Below are 20,976 nucleotides of genomic sequence, written 5' to 3' on the forward strand. Positions count from 1 at the left end.
AAATGGGCGTTTCACCTAGCGTATCTGTTTCCTCCGATATCCCTACTTCCTCGAGTTCTGCGGAAATTCAAGCAGGACGGCGGCACGCTTGTGCTGGTGGCTCCGGCGTGGCCCAGACGTCCTTGGTACTCCGATCTCAGGAGCCTCTCCATCGACGTGCCGTACCTTCTTCCTCAGTGTCGGGACCTGTTGTCTCAAGGGCCCTGCCTTTACCCGGATCTGGTTCGGCTGTCTTTGACGGCGTGGCTCTTGAGACAGCCGTCTTGATGTCTCGAGGCTTCTCCAGTTCGGTTATTGGTACCATGCTCAGGGCACGCAAGCCTGCTTCAGCACGGATTTATCACAGGATGTGGCACACTTACTTTAAGTGGTGTGAGTCCAGACATTATGATCCTCAGGTGTTCCGAGTTTCTAGGATCTTGGAATTTCTTCAATCAGGATTGGACCTTGGCTTACGCCTTGCATCTCTGAAGGTTCATGTGTCCGCCTTGTCCGTGTGGTTTCAACGGCGGATTGCAATACTGCCGGATGGTCACACCTTTTTCCAAGGTGTTCAGGATCCAGCCTCCCTTTGTGCCTCCTGTGGCTCCTTAGGACTTGGCGGTGGTTCTATGGGTCCTGCAGGGTCCTCCGTTTGAGCCTCTTGAGTCGGTGGAGCTCAAGTGGCTGACATTTAAAACGGTTTTTCTCCTGGCAATTGCTTCGGCCAGGAGGGCGTCTGAATTGGGGGCGCTTTCCTGTCGCCCTCCTTTCCTGATTTTTCACCAGGACAGAGCGGTGCTCTGCACTCGTCCTGAGTTTTTGCCCAAAGTGGTCTCGAAGTTCCACATTAATCAGGAACTTGTTGTGCCAGCTTTTCAGTCCCCTGATCTTTCAGCTGGTGAGACTTCCTTAGATGTGGTCCGGGCGCTTAGAATCTATGTGGACCGGACGCTTTGGTTAGGAAGTCCGATTCCTTGTTTTTCCTCTTTGGTTTTCACAAGAGGGGTTGGCCTGCCAAGAAACAAACGTTAGCCCGTTGGCTTCGTTACGTTATTTGTGAGGCTTATGCACAGGAGGGTTTACCTGTGCCAGCCTTTGTTTAGGCTCATTCCACTCGTTCCGTGGGTCCTTCTTGGGCTGCTAGACGTGGCGCTTCTGCTGTTCATCTGTGTAAGGCGGCCACTTGGTCTTCAATTCAAACGTTTTTGAGGTTCTATGCGTTTGACACCTTCGCCTCTCAGGATGCATCCTTTGGGTGCCGGGTGCTCCTTTCAGCACAGGAGCGTCCCCGCCCTTAGTTGAACTGCTTTGGGACATCCCCAAGGTCAACTCTGTGGACCCCCTATGGACCCTGAAGTAGAAAACAAGAGATATGGTAAGAACTTACCTTTATCTCTGTTTCTACTAAGTCCATAGGGTCCACAGGGCGCCCGCCCTGACGCACCTGGCTTCAAATGGGCTGTGTGGCTGGTCACCGGTTTTCCGTCTCCCATTTCTGTGAGTATGGTTTCTTGTGTGTTCCAGTCTTCCTTCTCTCTGTTTAGTCTCCTCCGGCCTTGGCTGCTTACCAACTGAGGTGCTGTGGCTCGGGGGCGGGGTATAGAGGAGGACGGACCCAAGTGCATCCTGGGAGCAGCTAAAGCTTTAACTGCGTGGTGCCCATGGATCCAGATCCAGCTATACCCCATGGTCAACCCTGTGGACCCTATGGACTTCGTAGAAACCGAGATAACAAAGGTAAGTTCTTACCATATCTCTTGTTTTTCTGCCTTCAGTGCAATTAGGCAGAGGCGGTTTGCCAACACTCCTCATTCTCACCCTAATAATATACTTAAAACATACTAGTTTTTTCTTAGAAGAAAAATATCCCTTGGTTCTTTCGGAGTCCAGGTTAGGGCATGGTAACCTAGTCACAGTCCATCTCTGTGGGGTTGTGAGGTGAATTGAATGCCATGTTGAAAGCTCACTCTGTGTGTGCATCTGTCTTATGCTGGACATGGATAATTTGAACCTTCAGCTGAACAGCTATAAACAGCTTGAACCTTGTGTTCCCATTACACCTTCACAAAATGTTGTTGCATGCCTCCTTTGCTCAGCTGAGCCTAGCTTTATTAGAAAAGTGTTGCAGGCCATGGTTGCTTAATAAGTGTCTTGCACTCCATAAATTAATACTTTGAAGTATCCACTGTGCTGCCTCATTAAAGGTGCAAATTACCTTTTACATTTTTATTTCAATTACAGCTTCCAGCCCCAGAATCTTGTTCTTTTACACTTGTTTTTGTTTTAAAATTTTTCTTAAGACATTAATATTTGGTTGGTTTGATTGTTGTCCCTTTTACTTATTTTTATATACTACTCATTGCTGTTTGAAAAGGAGTTAGTACATTGGCTTTATAAAGGGATTAAGTAGGGTTAGAAGGGTTGTTTCAATATTAACCAATTGCATTACCTCTTATGGGTTGGTGGTCAAGCACCTGTGTATCTGTCGTCTGATCTAAGAGAAAAGATTGTATTAGCAAGAAAACGGTTTTTCGAAAGCCCAAAATGCAAGTATATCAATTTTTGTTTACTTCTTACAAGGACTTTCTCAGGTAGAAGTCTTTGCAGCAACAGCAATGGTAGAAGAGAGTTTGTAGTGTGTTTCCAGACATCACTGACATAAAATAGTTGGGCTACTTTTTCATTAAAACCCATCAAAAGTTTTTTTTAGTTTTCTAGTTAGTTTTGGGCTAGACCCTAGCCAACTGCTACAATGCTTAAAACGGTAAATTCAGTTTATAATAGTGTAGTTGGTAATATTTCTTTAAAAGTGCGTGCCCACAGGCAAATTATCCTATGTAGAATGACATCCTCCACATAATGAATTTGCCCCATAGGTGCTAGAGCATGCATGGAGATTATTCTACAGATAGAGAGCCAGAAGCTGTCTACATTTGGCATGTAGGGATCTCTGCAACTATTTTTCAACAATTGTATCTGCCTTAATAGCGCATATAGGTTTTAGATTAGTCTTTTAGATATTGTGTAATATATGTCACCAGGTTGTCCTGGTAGTCTACACGCCTTTTTACTTTTTATTTCATAGCTTTTATAATAAAATTTTTGATTTATTGCTAAACATTTAGACAGCGCTTCATTGTTCTTTTATATCTATTTTATACTAAGTCTATCTTGCTCCCCAGCTCAGTGGCCCTTTGCAAGATTCTGCAATTTGGCATTACTATGGATGACAAAAGGCTTCAAGATATCAAAGTTAAAGGTGATGAAATATTTAATATGGAAGAAGGAATCCGCACCAGGTCAAAGACCACAAGAAGTGAGGTTTTTTTTGGGGGGGGTTTTTTTTTAATCTAAATTTTGAATACAACCATTTTGTAAAATGTAGTACATGCAGCATTGCATTTTCCTTTCAGTATTTAAGGTGGAATTGCTAGAAAAAAACATCCCATTAAGCAGATGAAGAAATATCAACTTTCTAAGTCTCCACCATATATGCTTTATGCTTCAGGGTCACTCTACAAACTTTTCTCATGAACTCTGCTTTTACGTGTGTACATTCAGCCATTATTTATTTAATACTTTTTTAATGTAACTTGTAGAAAGCCTTCCACTAGACATTAGTGTGCAAGGAAATTGGATAAAGGTTTAATTAGGAGCAATATTTTATTTGTAAAGACAAAAGGGAGCACGGCACATTTTACGTCTGTTTACTTGTGTACCTGTGATGCTTGTTTGAAAGATTTATGGTAAAACATAAGCCACTCGGGAGCCTATTTTGTAAACTTGGAGTTTATGCTCTAATATTATCTAAAGTTGAATGTTGCCAAAAGTTTCTTAAATTAACACAGTTATGAATGATCTTAAAAGGGCAGAACTTCGAACTTATCACTGAATTTCATGTAAATATTTGAAAGTTTGATATATACTTATCTGTACATCTGCAATAAATGTATTGTGGGCCTGATTCAGAGTTAAGGTCACTAAAGGAGTGATAAAGTTAAGATGACTAAAAGGAGCAAAAAGAGCAATTTGCTCCTGGCATAAACCATGTTGCATTAATTTTAATTGCATGCTGGGAAAATACTGTTTGCTTTTGCATGTAGCAAGCTACCTGGCAACTTTGTTTTTACACTGAAAACTAAAATTAACTTAGCACACACACCCTTCCCAACTTTAAATTTCTCCATGCACATTTTAAATCTGTCCCACCTGCATTGCAACATGGTTTTACCAGGGTGCAAAATGCTCCTTTTTTTTTTTTTATATATATATATTTTTAAATTTGCTCTTAAGTCTGAATCAGCCCCTCTGTTAAGTATTTATTTAATGTGTATGCGATCGATCACATTACCAGTAAAATCAAAGATTTGTAATAAGCTCTGTTATTCCTTAATTCCTTCACTGCAGAGGATAAGTGGGGCTAGTCATCTGCATATTTATGCTTCTGACAAAGCTGACACACAAATAAACTCGTTAGGATTACCTTTTTACTTAGTGTGGTTTGCTGTTTACTGTATCACACTCTTCAATACCTGTGGCAAATACAGTTGCCTTGTGGAAATATACCATTTGGGAAAATTATCCCCGTGCTTCACAGGAGTTCCAAACCTATGGATAAAGGCCACTGAAAGAATTACCTCTGCAGGGACTGCACGAGCTGTAGGAATATAAGCCACCCCTGGTAACTCATTTTGCCTCTATAATTAACAACTGGGACCAAAATAGTGAACTCTGAACTACCCATAAAGGGACCGCACAGGACAGCAAAACTATCATCTTCTCCTGGTTTATTACATTTATCCCCTACTATTTTTAACTGCAAACCGGGTAATCCATCTGGGATGCAGTTGGCATCCTGGTGCCGGAATCTCAACAGGAGTCAGAATCCGGCTCCAGAATCTTAGCAGCTACGATCCCAACAATAAGTGTTAGGTTTAGGCTTGTGGCACTCCAGCTGCTGTGTAACTACACATCCCAGAATGCCCAGGCACACGCTGCTATTAAGACATGCTAAAACATTGGCAAGGACTTTTGGGATGTGTAGTTCCTTGGCAGCTGAAGTACCAGAGGTTGCCAACCCCTGCTCCAGAATAAGTATAAGCAGGAGAGTAGAAACAAATGTTGGTATGATTAAGGAGTTCTCTTATAGATGCTGTGCCAGCGGTAATGTGGGGATTCCACTTAAAGGATGCTAAGCCAAGCCAATCCACTTGCTTCATATGTAATACTTTACAGGGTTGCTGGCAGGTGCAACTTGATGGAAAGATCTGATAAAATCAGGATAGGAACAACCATTCTGTGTGACGCAGGTTCCTGCTTACTGGATCTTGTATTGGAACAACAGTAAAAACGCGGCACGTTAGGAGTACCCCGGTAGACTTTTTCAAGCTCCGTTTTTTTCTATAGTATTGTTACGCAACAATATTATTAATCTTACAGTACGGATGAGTTTGTTCCTCTTGAATCCAATCTGGGGGACACTGCATTAATGACTTGTGGGTAGAGGGGCTGGCACAGAAGTATAGGTACTAAAAGGTTAAGTGTAAAGCCCTGCCCCCCTATAACCCCTCCCACCTCCACCGGACCTCATGGTTTTTTTTAAGTGTCTTAGGAGTACAGCACGTTTAAGTAGCCAGCTAGGTTTCTTTCCCTTTACCTTTTTTTTTTTTTTTCTGTGCCTCAGTTCTTGCTTACAGGGCTGAGTGCTGCTTACTTAGTCTTTGCCAGGTGACGTCCCCCCCATGTTAGGTTTGCTCTGTGATTTCCCACAAGTCATTACTGCAATGTCCCCCAAATTGGATGCAAGAGGAAATTGTATTTTTGTACTCCACATCAAATCCCTTCCCTGTAATCCATCTGGGGGACACTGCTTTCCCTACTTGAATAATTGTTCTGTGTTCTGGTTGTTTTTTTTTTGTTACACTTGTTGTAGTTGTTGTTCTTATGTCTGGCTTTGTTATGCAAAAAAAAAAAGAGGTCTGGTGGAGGTGGGAGTGGTCAGAGGGGGTGAAGCTTTGCACTTAACCTTGTAGTGCCTATACTCCTGTGCCAGCCCCCCTTCCCACAAGTCATTAATGCATTGTCCCCCAGCTTGATTACAAGGAAGGGAATTTACTGTGAGTACATAATCCAAATTCTAACATTTACATAAAGTTTTTTTTCCACATCTAAGTTGGTTTGTTCTGCTTGTTGCTTTAATCATATAAGATTTCCTATTGTCGTTTTTTTTTTTTTAACCTCTTTTTAGATCCTCAACGTTTTACAACCATACCTTTGCTGGTTAAGATTTACAAGCTCATCATTAATGAGCTATCAAGTGTTATTGAAGCAAATGCCACCAGACATACAGAAGATGAGTGGGCCCAGGGTAATGGCGGTATGTAAGAACAATTTAATATTTTTCAGTCGCTCCTCTTTTGTTCTTGACTATGATGATTAATTACAGTAGAACAGGGCTCGACAAATCCCGGGGGCCAGGTCGCCATGGCTACCAGATTTTGCTGCCTGGCTACTAGATTTTGCAGTAAAGAAGGAAGCGGATCCTCGTCAGCTCTGGCGGAGATTTGTGCCTATAGTATTGTGGTGTTCATATCATGCACAGGAGTGCATGTGCTGAGTGTCGCCTGCGGTGACTGCTGTGCCTGTGTCTGTCCCGGCCTGGACCGACGACTCCTCTCCATCCTGACCTGCTCGGATCCCTGCTGTCTTGTCTCATTCTACGCTGATCATCCTGTATGTCCCAGCTGTATAGCGTCCTCTGGTAGTAGGGTCTATGCGTGGCCAGGGATTGCGGAGTGGCTTCAGATGGATAGTGGTGTGACCACGAGAGGAGGGGGGTTTTGTTGTACTTTCTGGCACCATTGTTTTATGTGAAATGAGGTCATTTATTACTGGAGGGTGGGGGGTGGAGCAGGGGATATGTGCAGCGCAGTGAGGGAGCCTCCATTTTACTTTATCAATTCAACTATGACCATTTTGTGGACTAGTATAGTCTGTATAAAGGTTGCATAACACACAGAGCTGTGCTCCTCAATCACTCCTGTAATTTTTTTTGGGGGGACGGTGGTCTGGTTCCTACACTTTCATCCTGGATCCTAGATTTTAGAAAATATTGTCAAGCCCTGCAGTAGAATATTGAGTTTTGTAGCTTTTATTTATTGCATACTCATTTGGAGATCCTGAATTATGGTTTGTTAGTAGGATGAGCCATTAATAGGACAGAGACCAAAGACTATAGCCCAGACTCTTCTCAATCATACTACTTCATACAAGTAATAAATTGACTTGAGAACCAGTAATTGCACAGTAGCTAGTAACACACCAGATAATCATAAATAATAATAATTATGCAATAAGCTGTTTAATAACATTCCATTACTCTCATTGGGATAGCATTAATTTTGGTGCTAGTGTAGGGGGAATGCAGTGATTCTCTAGGGACCTTAACACTCATTATAAACTGATTTAAAATTGGTAAAGGGAACATTTTGTCCATTATTCATGATTGGTAAATTTGAAAGTCATTTGGTTTTGCCAACTTTGACGCCACCTTTTCTCAAAAGTAAATGTCATTTGGTATGTGCTAATATAAAAACTTTCTATTTTTAGCTGAGGTGTTAATCAACCAGCTTTTAATCAAAATGTTTAATATATAAAAACTTGATGAAGCAATAGTTTTTTACTCAAACTAAAATGGATTTTGGTTTAAACTTATGCTCCTGAGCTAAATGTTAAACACCTTTTTTGTTAAATTTCAAGAAATTCAAAGCAGTCCAAAGAGCAATGGCAGGAGTTAGCAGTCTTATTACTGCGCAGTACTTTGTAAGCCGTGACACTACAGTAGGGAGTGTTACCTTTGAGACTTTAAATTAAGACATTTAATTATTGTTTTCAGCATAAATTAGCAAAGTTTTTTTTCAGATGACACCAACGATATGTGGGAAGATGACGAGGATGAGGATGATGGTTTGGCTGGACAACTTTTATCAGACATCCTTTCCAGCAATAAATATGGTAAACCTTTACATCTAACAGCTTTAAATATACATTAATAGCGGACTGCATATTGCTGCTATAACTCAACCAGATGTAAGAACATCTCATCTGCTGGAGTGGGGGACTGGCGCACACTGTCACGCAGATGCAGAAGGAGCGCGCATGCCTCAGGCTGCCCGGACCAGCTGGGCTGAACCGTAGTTTTCCCTCACACGGGGAAGTACTCAGTGTCCCGGGAGAGTGAAGATGGGAGGGGGCGGAGCTTCCAGCGCGGCTCTCCTCATCAGGCTTTATTGTAGTAAAACCCTCATCCACTCACTGGTCATCTCCAGATTGGACTACTGTAACCTTCTCCTAGCTGGCCTCCCAGTCTCTCACCTCTCTCCACTACAATCAGTTCTCAGTGCTGCTGCTCGGCTCATCCTCTCCAGACGTTCTACATCTGCTTCGCCTCTCCTTCAAGCCCTACACTGGTTCCCCTTCCCATTCAAATGCCAATTCAAGGTTCTTACACTCACCTTCAAAGCCCTCACCAAATCCTCTCCCACATACATTTCTGACCTTCTCTCCCTTCACACTCCTGCCCGTCCACTTCACTCATCTAATGCATGCCACCTCTCTTGCCAACTGATAACTTTCTCCCACTCCCGCATCCAAGATTTTGCCAGTGCTGCTCCCTACCTTTGGAATGCTCTCTCTCTCTCCCTATCAGACTCTCCACCTCTCTACGAATCTTCAAACGGGCTCTCAAGACCCACTACGTCATCAAGATCTTCCAGCTCTCATCCTAACCCACTTCATGCTCTTTCTCCCGATCTTCCCCTTCTGTGTCACGCCTGTCTATCTGCCCCTCCCCTTTAGAATGTAAGCTCTCACGAGCAGGGACCTCTTCCCTCATGTGCTTCTCATTTTCTTCGACTCTTTACTCCCCATAAGGGCACCTAACAAGTGACTACCAACTCCCTGCTGCTTATTGTGAGTGTTTAAACGCTATTGCAGCAATGTATATAAATTGTGTCCTTGTCCTGCACTGTAATGTACTGTAAGTTACTTGTTTCTTCACTTATTAGTTCTATGTACTATGTAAGGCGCTGCAGAACACTTGTGGCACTATATAAATAAAGGATAATAATTATCAGGCAGTGGCACAGTGAGCGGGGACAGCAGGGGATGCCTGGATAAGTCATGCATCTGCCGGAACTGTTGCATTCGCCTGCACAAATCCTCTCCCTTGCAGCAATGGTGTTGGACCTCTGGAAGTCGAAGTACCCTTGTTTCTTTATTAAGCTGCCTGTGTAGCCCTGTTTTAATTTACTAACAACTGGGTACCTGTTTTAATTACCACCTGCTAATTGGGTTTAGGTGCAACTGCTGTCAGATGTTACAGAAGCAAACTGTCAACATGCTTTGCTTCTTGACCTATTGGCTAAGATCAAGTGTAGTATCAGTTAATATCTGATACGCCCCCTCTCTGAATCGCCACAGATTTATATACCCCCTCTCTGAATCGCCACAGATTTATAGACCCTCTCTGTCTACATAGATGGTGACTAATGGCGTTGGGCAGTAACTGATAGTCAGGGTACGTCTCCTGAAGAGTATCTATCTGCTATCCTGACAACACGGACGGTGTGATGGTTGGCGTGGGTTCGATTCCCGCTACAGCCCTAACAGTGTGGAGTTTGTATGCAGGGTTTTTGCTGTATTTTGGCCGCTGTTTGCTCCCATGCGTAGAGTAACGAGCAGTTGCCCATGGGGCCTTGCGTGTATAGGACCGGGTGACGCATAGGCATCTTGGGTGCTGCGTCCAACAGGGTAAGACCTGCTTAGGCTGGGGCTCTCAGCAGGTCAGTGTACGCCCTAGTGCAGTTGGTGGAGCTTCACAGGGAGACCAAGGTAAGGCTTGGGTCTTCCCTCATCTCTGGCACGGGCTTTGTTCCCTCTATAGAGTTCCCAGCCAAGGTATGTCTAGCTCTGGTTCTGTGTTTTGCAGCGCACATCACAACTTACTTTGTTTTTTATTTTTTGTGCAGTAATCCTCTGCTGTGCGAGGCGCAGGTGGAGGGTTGCCTTTAGCAATTTCACAAAGGATCGACTTTGCGCATGCTTGCTATGTCCCAAAGCAATAGGACTTGCTATCTTTTCTGCCTCTTTGGTGCTGCGCACCACTCTGTTGGCGTTTTTAGTTATGGATTCCCAAGCTGTTGTGCTGGCTCTGTCCAAGCGTTGGCAACGGAAGTCATTACTTTCCCTTCGGCGAATCTCCAGTCTCATCAGGGAGGCTTAGGAAACACCGGTTTTGGAGAGCTCTGTTCCTTACACAGTTGCTTTCAGTGGATTGGGTATCCAAAGTAAAGAACCTTCCATGGTAATTGCTGCTGTAGCCATTTAGACCGCCACACACGCCCCTTACTGGCCGGGGCTCCGCATCCAATGGGGATCTGCTAGCTAGACCTTTGAGAGTGGTCTCTGGTCTGGTTTGATAGGCACTGGGGGCGTTATCCGGCCTTGGCGAGCCCTGCAGGGGTGGAGTGAGCGATGGTCACTACTACTGCCGACTTTGCTGTGGGGCTTGATAGTGATTCCCCCTGGGATTCCCTTCTACATTGGCAGGACATGCGCGGCAAGCTCTGTGTGGGAGGCCAGGCAAGACTGGGCACAGGCAGCTTCCGAGTTGTCCGCTATGACCGCTTTGGCTTAAAGGGCCCTTTGGCTCTACTCTTCCCATACGCATTCTTTGCCGGTTTGTTCCTTAGCTATCAACGGTTTAGTAAGGACTTTCTCTGTCAGTAGCCATCTCCAATGGTGGGGTCTGCATTGCCAAATTTTTGCTCCTCTGTCAGGGTGGTGCATCCTTGGACGGCCAGTCTGACACGAGCTGCTTCTTCCCCAGCAGGGGTTAACGTCTAGTAACCTTTTCAGTTATGGAGGCAGAGGTTTCAGTAACACTCTCCGTTAGGGGGACTATGCTCCAAGGAAGCCTTTGGCCTAACTGAGTCACTCTCTCCCTCTCTCTTTCCCTCCCCCTCTCTCCGACAGCTTGGTGACGTTTTTAGCCAGCTGGGTGCTTACCAGTTAATGTTTTTGTTTACGATAGGGCCGGGCCCTCAGCCGGCATGTTTTGTTCCAATTCCACAGCAGTTATGGAAGCTGGTGGTGTCCCCTTCCTAGTTCTCAGGCCAATTGGTTAATTACAGCCGCTCTTGTCTCTTCGTGCTGTGAGCCATGGGTAGTTCAGTTTGCATGAACTCTCTCCTTTCCGGGAAGCACAGCATGGAGGCGGAGACCTCCTCGCTAGACGTCTAACGGGTGTTTTCAGTTTCCATTTCAGGCAGGTCGTCCTGTTTCCTCAGTGGGTACATGACTCTGTTCCTTGTCTATTCTGCACCTACCATTCGGTGGAGCCCTGGCTCCGTGTGGTTACAACACAGTCGGTGCTGCCGCGCATAGTGCGCACAGCAGGTATCATAATTTGACCTCTCTCCAGTGGTGGTATCATGTGGCAGACAGTGCTGGGACCCTACCGATCTTGGTCTCAGCGGTTCTGTCGGTACCTCGTCCATTGACCGTGTTGAACATACGGTTGTTGGGCAAGTTGGTCTCCACCTGGAGACCATTTAGTACACCAGGTTCTACTTACGAGAGTCCTAGTGTGTAATTCTCCAGTCTCAACAGGGTTGCACGGCATCCGTCTCGGTTCCCATTCTGTACTTTTCCATGTCCACTCCTTGGTCCTTCCGGACGGGTTCATGGTGGCCACGGCCGTGAGTCTCCTGGGCTGAGGTGCCGTGAATTTTGTTTTTCGGCTCTGGGGCCTTGGGTCGCCATCCACAATGGCTCGGCTCTTCGATGGGCTTGAGCTCCAAGCCATCATTCTAAAGGACTCTGTCTGTCCTTGCTGGCCTGTTGCAGTCGGTCAAACGACCCGGTGATGGCATAGCTATGTGTTCTGGCAGGCAAAAGTGTGCTGCAGCGATACCGTAGTATTTCCGGGCAGGAAGCCTTTGTTCAGTCTCTCTGTGGTGGTCAGGTCGGAAGTGGGACTGTGTACTTTCCTCAGCAATCTCTTTCCCCCTTCCTACTGTTCGGGAGTGTGAGGTTTTTCACGTGGGGTTTTCAGGGCCTCGGCAGGTTTGCAAGGCTCCACAGTTTTGGCATCCGCAAGTGGCTGCCTTGTCTGTTCCATTGAATATTTATCCAGGGGCATTAAGGCAGCACAGGTGAGGGTAATCCTGGTGGCTCCAGGCTGGCTGCACTGGTCATGGTACACGGATGGTCGCCCGAGGTCGGTAGGTCCAGGGTGGCGTCTTTCACTTCGTCCAGACCCACTGCAACTAGGCTCTTTCTACCGGGGGACTTCCTCGGTTGGTTTTCACACCAGTCCTGTGCCTGGGAGTGATAAAGCTGCAGGTCTTTCTCTCTCGTGGCCCGTACGCAAGCCCGGACTCCGTTTCCATCTTGCGTTTACCTCCGGGATTGGAAACTCTTCCTCTTGTGGTGTAAACGTTACAAGTTTTCGCCTCTCCCATTTCGTGGCCTTCCTTATGTAGGGATGGGAAGCCGGCTGTCGATTTGGTCTTGTGACATTACATGTTTTAGCCCTGTCATTTTCTTTCCAGCTGCGTTTGACTCTTCTCTCAAGTGTCCAGACTGTTTTTGCATGGTGTGCTGCGTATTTGACACCATCTCATCCCCAGGTGGATTCTTAATCTAGAATCCTGGGCTCTCACACAGGCTCCATTGGAGTTGTTGCATTAACTGGATCTTCAGTCAGTTGCTTGGATGTTCGTCCTTATGGCTATTGCCTTCCCTCGTCATGGTTCCGTATTTGCTAGCCTTCCATGTAGTTTGAGCGGTTCTCCGTACAAGTTTTACGATTCCATCCGACATTGGTTTCGGATGTTGTCCTTCCGGTTCTTCCTCCTTTGGCGAATTCCCGGGACTGGGATGATCTGGCTCAGCTAGTTGGGCTGAGCTCTGCAGATTTCCTTGGAAGCGTCGTCTTTGGTACGCCACCACGGTTCACTGCGGGTTATGACATGTATAACGTGTTTGAGCATGGTTGGCCCGCTACTCAGCAGACCTTTGCTCGTTGGTCCAGCTCGTTCATCACTCAAGCCTATTCTAGAATGGGTTGACCGCCACAAGACCAGGTGTCAGCGCCTTCTGCTATAGCGTTGGCAAACTTTTGGCCAGTACGATGCGGGACTTTAGAGCACAGCTCCATGGTGTGGCAATCTGGTACCCTATCCACACAGTTGCTCTTATTTACATTTCAGTTTTTTTTTTTTCCCTCCGGCTTCACCCACTTTGGGCGTACAGTTCTCTGGTCAGGAGCCTGAGCGTTCCCTCCCCTGGGGGCGGCTTTGGTACGTCCCATGGTCCAATGTTTCCCAGCCTTGCCTCAAGAGAATAGGATTTTTGGTCAACTTACCGTTTAATCCTTTTCTCTTAAGCAGGCTGGGGAACACTGCAAGCCCTCACGCTCAGTCGTGCGAGGTGTTTGTTAGAGAATAAGGGGGAATGAAGGTAGCGCTAGTACCTAAACCTAAACACAGGTAGCTGCCCCAAAAGAGGATAAAAATAGGGGCTCACCTTCCCTTAGAGTTTTATAGATTAAGGATATATCCACTGGCGCTTCCTGTGGGTTCTGTGTATAGTTTGAATGTAGTTATAATCACAGAATAAAATTTGCAATAATAGTCATAAAGTTATGTCTAAAAAAAAATAGCAATTTTATTGCAATAATAAAAATTTGCACCTCTGTGCTAAATCAAAAACACAAAACAAACAAACAACCTAAAACAGAACACTATTCAGATATATTCCAATGTAGAATGACAGACACGCTGTATTAGCGTTTTACTCTGCGATCCTATGTGTTTTATATTCCAATTGGGTATTTTCCATAAAAATTATAGTCACGTATTTGTCCCCTGGAGATGATTCCAGTATAGGGAAGAGTCCAAGTCTGAAGAAAGCTGATGCTTACCGTGTCTTCAGAGGTAGAATCAGTCAGGTTCGTTTGCCGGCAAACTAGGGGATAAATTACATGCTGCAGACATGAACAAGATGCCCCTCTTTGTCATCAACGCGTTTCACCTAATGATAGGCTACTTCAGGAGGTGTTTGGTTCTTAACCGGGCTTTTCCCTACTGGTTTGTTTGGTGGTTTTAACAGTTTCACGGGGTTCCTGCTGCTCCTCTCTGGACTCTTTTAAAGAAGTATTGGAATTGTTAGATTGCAGGGGGGAGGAGTTTAGGTTTTAAAGCTACATTTAATTAAGGGCCAGGTCCAGCCCCAACCTATAATCTCCCATGGTCTAGTATTCCCCAACCTGCTTAAGAGAAAAGGATTCAATGGTAAGTTGACCAAAAATCCTATTATAATGCTTCACAATTGTTTTAGAAGTAAAATGACATTTTCTGTAAACATGTTTTATAGATGAAGATTATTATGAAGATGACGAGGAGGATGATCCTGATGTCCTGAAGGACCCTTTGTATCAGATTGACTTGCAGGTGAGAAATGTGTTAAAGTTGTAAAAAGTAGATGTTATCTCCCCCATCCTCCCCACACTTTTTATTTATTGTATTTATTTTGTTTTCTTTTTGTGCTTTAGACATACCTAACAGAATTTCTACAGCAGTTTGCCCAGCAGCCTTGTTTTTCTGCATTTTCTAATCATCTGAATGACAATGAACGTCGAATCCTGCAGTCAATTGGTATATAAGTGTATCGGATATCAATCAAAAGGGATAATTTGCTGTATGAAGACATAGACCAGCATTGGGATTACCCTAAAACCTTAACCCACCTGCTGGTTGTACAGTCCGAGGGACCAACCTCTCTATTTCAAAGAGTCACTTGCACGACCTTGTAGAATTTGGTCTGTTTTCTTTTGAGGCCCACTTCCACTGCATTGCTAATTATGTTTATTAGATCATATGAGCATTGTGACATATAATCAGTGGTGCACAGGATGGCAGTGTATGAGCTGTGTCTTCAAAAACTGGTAGGCATATTTGCTGTGTAATACTCAACTGATTTCACTGTTAACCAGCAACGTTGTCTTCAGCATGCATCAATATGGACTTAGTATGACTGCACTCTTCTAGCCCCTGTGGGTAATGTCCTCCTTGCCCTTCCATACTAATAACTTACAAAACATGGTGCCTTGTATAATGTTGAAACAGTGTAATGCCAAGCGGTGCAGGGTCAAGTCAACTTCTGCATGTTCCCGGTCTTCTGCCCACAGGAGGTTAGAAAGAGTTTTGCTGGGAGAGCACAAAGAGCAGTAGCCAGGTGGAGTTGCAGTGTTGTAGTGCTGCTATGTAGAATACAATGCCACCTGAATGGGCACACTGAAAAAGAAATCTGGACATAAGAGATAAGGAATGCCCAACTCTTCATCCTGAGTCCAGCTGAGGATTACACATACACATTGGATCATATTTATTTTTTTCTTCCTAGTAAAACTCTGTAGCAGTACTTATTTGGTTTGGGATCAGTATTTCTAAGAGCTTTCAGCCAGTCTATGAGAAGCTTAATCTCATATTTCAACTTCATCCATAACAAGCAAAGCAACAACATTGACAGCAAAGTAGTGCTTAACAGGACACAATAAAGCACGCTTTCAGGACTTGCTGAACATGAACTTGAGCAAAGTTACACAAATGAAAATTGTGGCGAAATCCATCCTGAGGGGTATTAATCATGTGACTGAGTTGGAGCTTCACTTTTTAACCAATCTCTTCATTTTCTACCTGCAGAATTTGGAAACCTTTTGTGTTTTTCATAAGTCACTTCAGGAAAATAAAATATGTGAATAAGTTATCTTAAAGTCCTAAATGTGATTTATCATTTATGACTGCATTAACTCTGAAGTATGTTAAGTATTATATAATTTGTTACAACAGATTTATTTCTGTGGACAAACAGATAGTATAGTTTGTTGCACTAAATAGTTTTGCCATGTGTTAAAATTAAAAGCAAATGTGGCATTCCATTGTAGCTCTGTTTTTAAAATTAAAGTTTAATATAGTTTTCCCTACCGGCACTATACAATTTATGGTTGCAGTAAATTCTAATTTCATGAAATATAGGACAAACCGGAGTATGGGGTCTATTTATGAAGAAGTGAAAAACCCTGTTAAACTGAAAACAGGGCTTTTCACTGCTTCGTTCTATTCATGATGCAGGTTACCAATGAGAAGTTGATGACTTCTCCAGTGGCGCCCCCTGCACTGTGGCTGGATTGCTTTTCCATACAGTAGTATGGGGAGAGAGATTAATAGAAGAATGGAAAGCTCCACTTTCTGTTCCTCTGCTGGTTACAGATACACCATCTCAGGATAGCAGTATCTGTACTGTGAAATGAAAAGTTAAATACTTCCCTGCTCTCTATCTGGCGTTAACCCCCCACCCTGTTTACTAAACCAGCGGCCACTGCAGCAGTTGTGTAGTGACCTGCTGGTCACAAATTAATAAGGTTTTTTTTCTCTTCCATCAAGGCTGGGGGACACTGGACCATGGGATTGTCGGTTGGGCTAGAGCAGGCCCTTAATGACTCTCTAGCTTTAACTCCTAGCTCCTCCCCCCTGCAATCCCATCATGCCAGTCTTCGTTAAGTGCCTGAGGAGATGGGTACCATTTTTATGGGCTGCTACACAGCCATTCTGTAGTATAGCTATTTGTTATATAATTTTGTCTTTACTTTCTAGTTTGGAGCTGTGTGCTACTTGCAGTAGCGCACAGCGTGAGTGCAGGCGGCTGCGGGAGCTTAGAAAGCTCACCATTCAGCTGCAGCGGGGTGGTGCGCGTTAGCAGGGCCCCCCACAGAGCACTCCGGTCTCTGAGAGACCGCCTGGACACTGGGACAGTGCATGCTCGCACCCTTTTAGAGGGTGCAGGGCGGCAGTGCTGTCCCAGATGGCGATGCCATCTTGCCATATTTGACGAGGGTGGCTCCATTGCGGTTGCGCGCACCTCACAGGCTGCTTGTTAGGAACTTCACAAGTGCTTTCCCCAGACAGGGGAGTAGCACTTATGTGTGCAGACAGTAGCAGCAGGCTTGTTTTGGCAGCGGCTCCCCTCACACGGATGCAGGAGGAGCGCGCTTGCCACAGACTGCCTGGACCAGCCGGGGCTTACTCTGGGTTTTCCCCTAACAAATGGAAGTACTCTGTGGCCGGGACAGGGGAGATTGGAGGGGGTGAAGCTTCCAGCGCTGCTTTCCCCTCCTGTACGGTGACAGCATGGATCAACAGGACTGTCTCTCCCTCAGCTGGGACTGCTTACATTCACCTGCTATTCAACTAGTCTCCCAGACAGCTGCTGTGTCCTGGAAGGCCAAGTACACTTTTTGCTGTGTTAGCTGCCTGTGTAATATTGTTTTCATGTTGCGCTGTCAGAGGTTACTGTATTAGATTGATAGCTTCTCAGCCTTTTGGCTAGGATCACGGATGATATCTGTTATTAACCGTTTATTATCTGATAGGACCTCTATTGCAGTAGTCGCCACTACCGTTGGACTTTATCCACTGCCCTGACAGATGATTGCCATTGTTGCCTCACCGCCCTGCGGTTGTGGGTTTGATACTCGTTGCGGCCCTAACTGTGTGGAGTTTGTATGTATGTTGGCGACCGTTTACTCCCTGAAGGGGGGTTATGTGCAGTTGGCCTCGGGAGCCTTGTGGGTCTAAGACCTAGTGATGCATGGGCATCTGGAAAGCTGCGTCCAGCAGGGTGGGACCTGCGTGGGCTGGGGCTCTCAGCAGGTCTAAGTGCACCCTAGGGCTGCTGGTGGCGCTCCACAGGAATACAAAGTTCAGACTTAGGTGTTCCCTCATCTAGGACCCGGGTTTGTTCCCTATTGGGTTAAGTTCCTACTCTATATATGTCCTGCTCTGACTTCAGGCTTTGCAGCCCCCTCCCCTGCAGTGCGAGGCACAGGCGTGTTCTTCCTCCTAGGTACCATTAGCAATTTCACAACTGACAGAACGTGCACAGACTCGAGCTGTCCCGAAGTAAGGGGACCTGCTGTTTTCCACCTGATTGCTGTAGGTGGTTTCATTCTACAAACAAGGGCAAGCCTCTTGCTTGGTCCTAGCGTGACTGCGGAAAAGTCATTACTGTTCAGCGCATATCTCCAGTCTCATGAACGCTTAGGAGACGCTGGATTCGGGGAGGCTCTGTCCATTACGCAGTTACTTCTAGCGTATTCAGTACCCAGAGGGAAGACCCTTCCTTGCCAGTCACTGTGGCAGCCATTTAGACTACCACATGTCCCTTCCTGGGTACACCTCAGAATCCAATAGAGATCCGCTAACTAGACCTTGGACGTTTGTCTCCGGTCTCGTTTTATTGGATGGGGTCGTTTCCGGCCTTTGTGTGCCCTGACATGGGTGGCGTTTGATTAAGACTTCCATTTTAGCCATAGGGCTACACAGCGATTCAGCTTGGGGTTTTCCTTGTGCAGAGGTAGGTCAGGTGCGACAAGCGCTGTGTGGGAGGCCAAACAAAATGGGGAACAGATAGCTTACGAGTTGTCAGCTAAAGCTGGTTTGGCTTGATGGGCCTTTTTGGCGCTACCCTTCGCAGACACATTCCGACTTTTTTTTTGTTTGTTTGTTTTTTACACTATCTTCGGCGTTGGCCGTCCCTAGTGGCAGGGTCCGCATTGCCAAGTTTTCTTTCCTCCTTTAATGGGTCAGTCTGACACAAGCCGCTTCTTCCCCAGCAGGCGTTCAAAGGAACACAATGTCTAGGAAACTATGTGCTAGGCCCCAAACAAACACAGGGCATACAAAGTATCTCACTTTCTACCTAGTTCATTGGTACAAGGTAAGTTGGATGCTGGGGGTCAGCCACCATTTTGGTGACTTCTTCAGTCACCTGGGGCCCTGGCATCTTCAAACGGGGTTCCATCTGGTACCTTGACGGTCCGGCACCACGGCGCCTCTTCACCGGCAGGTTGCTCCTTTTCAACTGCCGGTACGGAAACGTGGGTTTTACCTACTTCCTTGTTTACAGGCCGACCGGTTCATTCCGCACGTTCTGGTCTTTTCGTGCCTTGCGCACCATGGGGTGAGTTCAGTTCGTAGGAACTCTCTCCGGGATTCACAGCGTGGAGGCCAACACCTCCCTGCTTCAGGTCTAGAATGCACATCTTCGGATTCCGTTGAAGGTGGGTCACCTTACTTCCTCGATGGGTAAGTGACTCGGTTCCTTGTCTAATCGGGGACCTACCATTCGGTGGAGCCTTGGCTCCGTGGATTTGCCCAAAACTACGGTAGGGGCTGACGCGCATAGTGTGCACAGAAGTTTGCACAATTTGCTCTCTTTGGAGGTTCTGCTTGAGTAGGATACAGGGCTTCGCCCTGACTTGCAGGGTCTTCCTTGCTTCCAGGTCCACTCCTCAGTTCTGGGGGTGGCCTTAGACACTACTCTCCAGTGGTGTTGTCTTGCAGCAGACGAAGCAGGTACTCTGACGACCTCGCTCTCAAGGGTTCTGTTGGTGCAATGTCCGTCGACCAGGCTGAACAGGTTTTCTTTTCGGGAGTGCCAGTGGGTAATTCTCCAAACTTGACAGGGTTGCTCGCACCTCCTCAACTCCTCTGCCATTCTGTACAGCAGCACACATCTTTATCCAAGGATGGAGCAATTTCTGTTCTCATCCAGCTCCACTTCTTGGTCATTCCTGTTGGGCTAAGTGACCACGGCTGCGACTCTCCTGGGAAGAGGCGCCGTGAAGTTGCTTCTCTGTTTTGGGGCCTTAGGTCACCATGTGCAATGGCTCGGATATTCGATGGGCTCTCACTCCAAGCCATAGTTTGAAGGACCCTGTCCGTTCTCACTGACTGGTCGCAGTCGGTCGGACAACAAGCGGCGATGGCATCAGACATCTTCTGGCGGTTAAAGGTGCATGGCACCTAGGCCGTGGTTTCCCAGGGTGTTTCTCCCGCGACAGGGAGAAATACCCCCCTGTGGTCTTCCTACTATTCGGTAGTGGGGGATGGGGTTCTCAGGGCCGCTCGACACGTTTGCAAAGCTCCAGCTTTGCATGGTATCCTCTGGCTGCCACAAGTGGCTGCCCTGACTGTTTTTATTTTTATTCAGAGCATCTGTTTTCGCTGTCCACAGTGTTCCTTCAGGTCCCCAGGGGCATTGAGGCTAACCGAATTAGGTTTTTTCCTGGTGGCTCCAGTCATGGTTCACGGTAATTTTCCCAAGGACGGTGGGCCAGAGGAGGTGTCTTTCACTCTATCCAGACTCACTGCACCTCGGTTCTTTTCGACCGGTGGACATCCTCGGTTGTGTTTCGTGCCTGTACTTCTAGGCCTGGGAGTGATGAGGCGGTAGGTTTCTCTATCTCTGGGACCGTACTAGGCTGCAAGCCCCTACTCAGTTGCTATCTGACGCTTATCTCTGTGTTTGGAGACTCTACCGCTTGGGGTGTAACCGTTACAAGGTTTAGCCTCCGGTTTCAGGGCCTTCCTTCTGAAGGGTCAGGAGGCCGACTGACACCTTTCTCTCGTGACGTTACAGGTTTTAACTCTGTCATTTTCCTTCCAGCGGTGTTTGACCCTTCTGCCAAAGGTCCAAACCGTGTTGGCAGCTTGTGCTGCGTATGTGCCATAGTTTCATCCGCTGGTGAAGCTGTGGATTCTTCTAGTCTCCAGGGACTCTCACACAGGCTCCAATTGGGGTTGTTGCATTCCAGGAAATTCAGTCTGTTCCTTGGACGCTGTTCTTCCTTATGGATTTGGCCTTCCCTCGGCATAGTTGAGTATGGGCTCGTCTAACTGGGGCGGTTCTGCATATTCATTTCCGACTAGCCAACACTGGTTTCGGATGATTGTTCTTCCTGTACTTCCTCCTTTGGTGATCCTTGGGACTGGGATCATCTGGCTCTGCTCGTTGACTGAGCTCTGCAGTTCTCCTTGGACGTGTCTTCTTTGTACGCCGCACTGTTCTCTGAGGATTCTTATGGCGCGT

General features: G+C 46.1%; 1 protein-coding gene across 1 annotated transcript in view; it reads left to right on the plus strand.

Moving 5' to 3' along the window:
* The window catches only part of IPO9 (importin 9), a 71,166-nt gene extending 55,183 nt beyond the window's left edge, over positions 1–15,983 (plus strand). Inside the window, exons 20-24 of the mRNA XM_088451148.1 lie at positions 3,165–3,298; positions 6,230–6,358; positions 7,903–7,995; positions 14,422–14,498; positions 14,600–15,983. Coding sequence (XP_088307274.1) covers positions 3,165–3,298; positions 6,230–6,358; positions 7,903–7,995; positions 14,422–14,498; positions 14,600–14,710 — 544 coding nt within the window. The 3' untranslated portion in view covers positions 14,711–15,983. The remainder of the gene's footprint in view (positions 1–3,164; positions 3,299–6,229; positions 6,359–7,902; positions 7,996–14,421; positions 14,499–14,599) is intronic.
* Positions 15,984–20,976: the final 4,993 nt, after the last annotated feature.

Source organism: Taudactylus pleione, unplaced genomic scaffold (assembly GCF_031769625.1).
Source record: "Taudactylus pleione unplaced genomic scaffold, aTauple2 ptg000538l, whole genome shotgun sequence".
In the NCBI taxonomy this organism is placed as follows: Eukaryota; Metazoa; Chordata; class Amphibia; order Anura; family Myobatrachidae; genus Taudactylus; species Taudactylus pleione.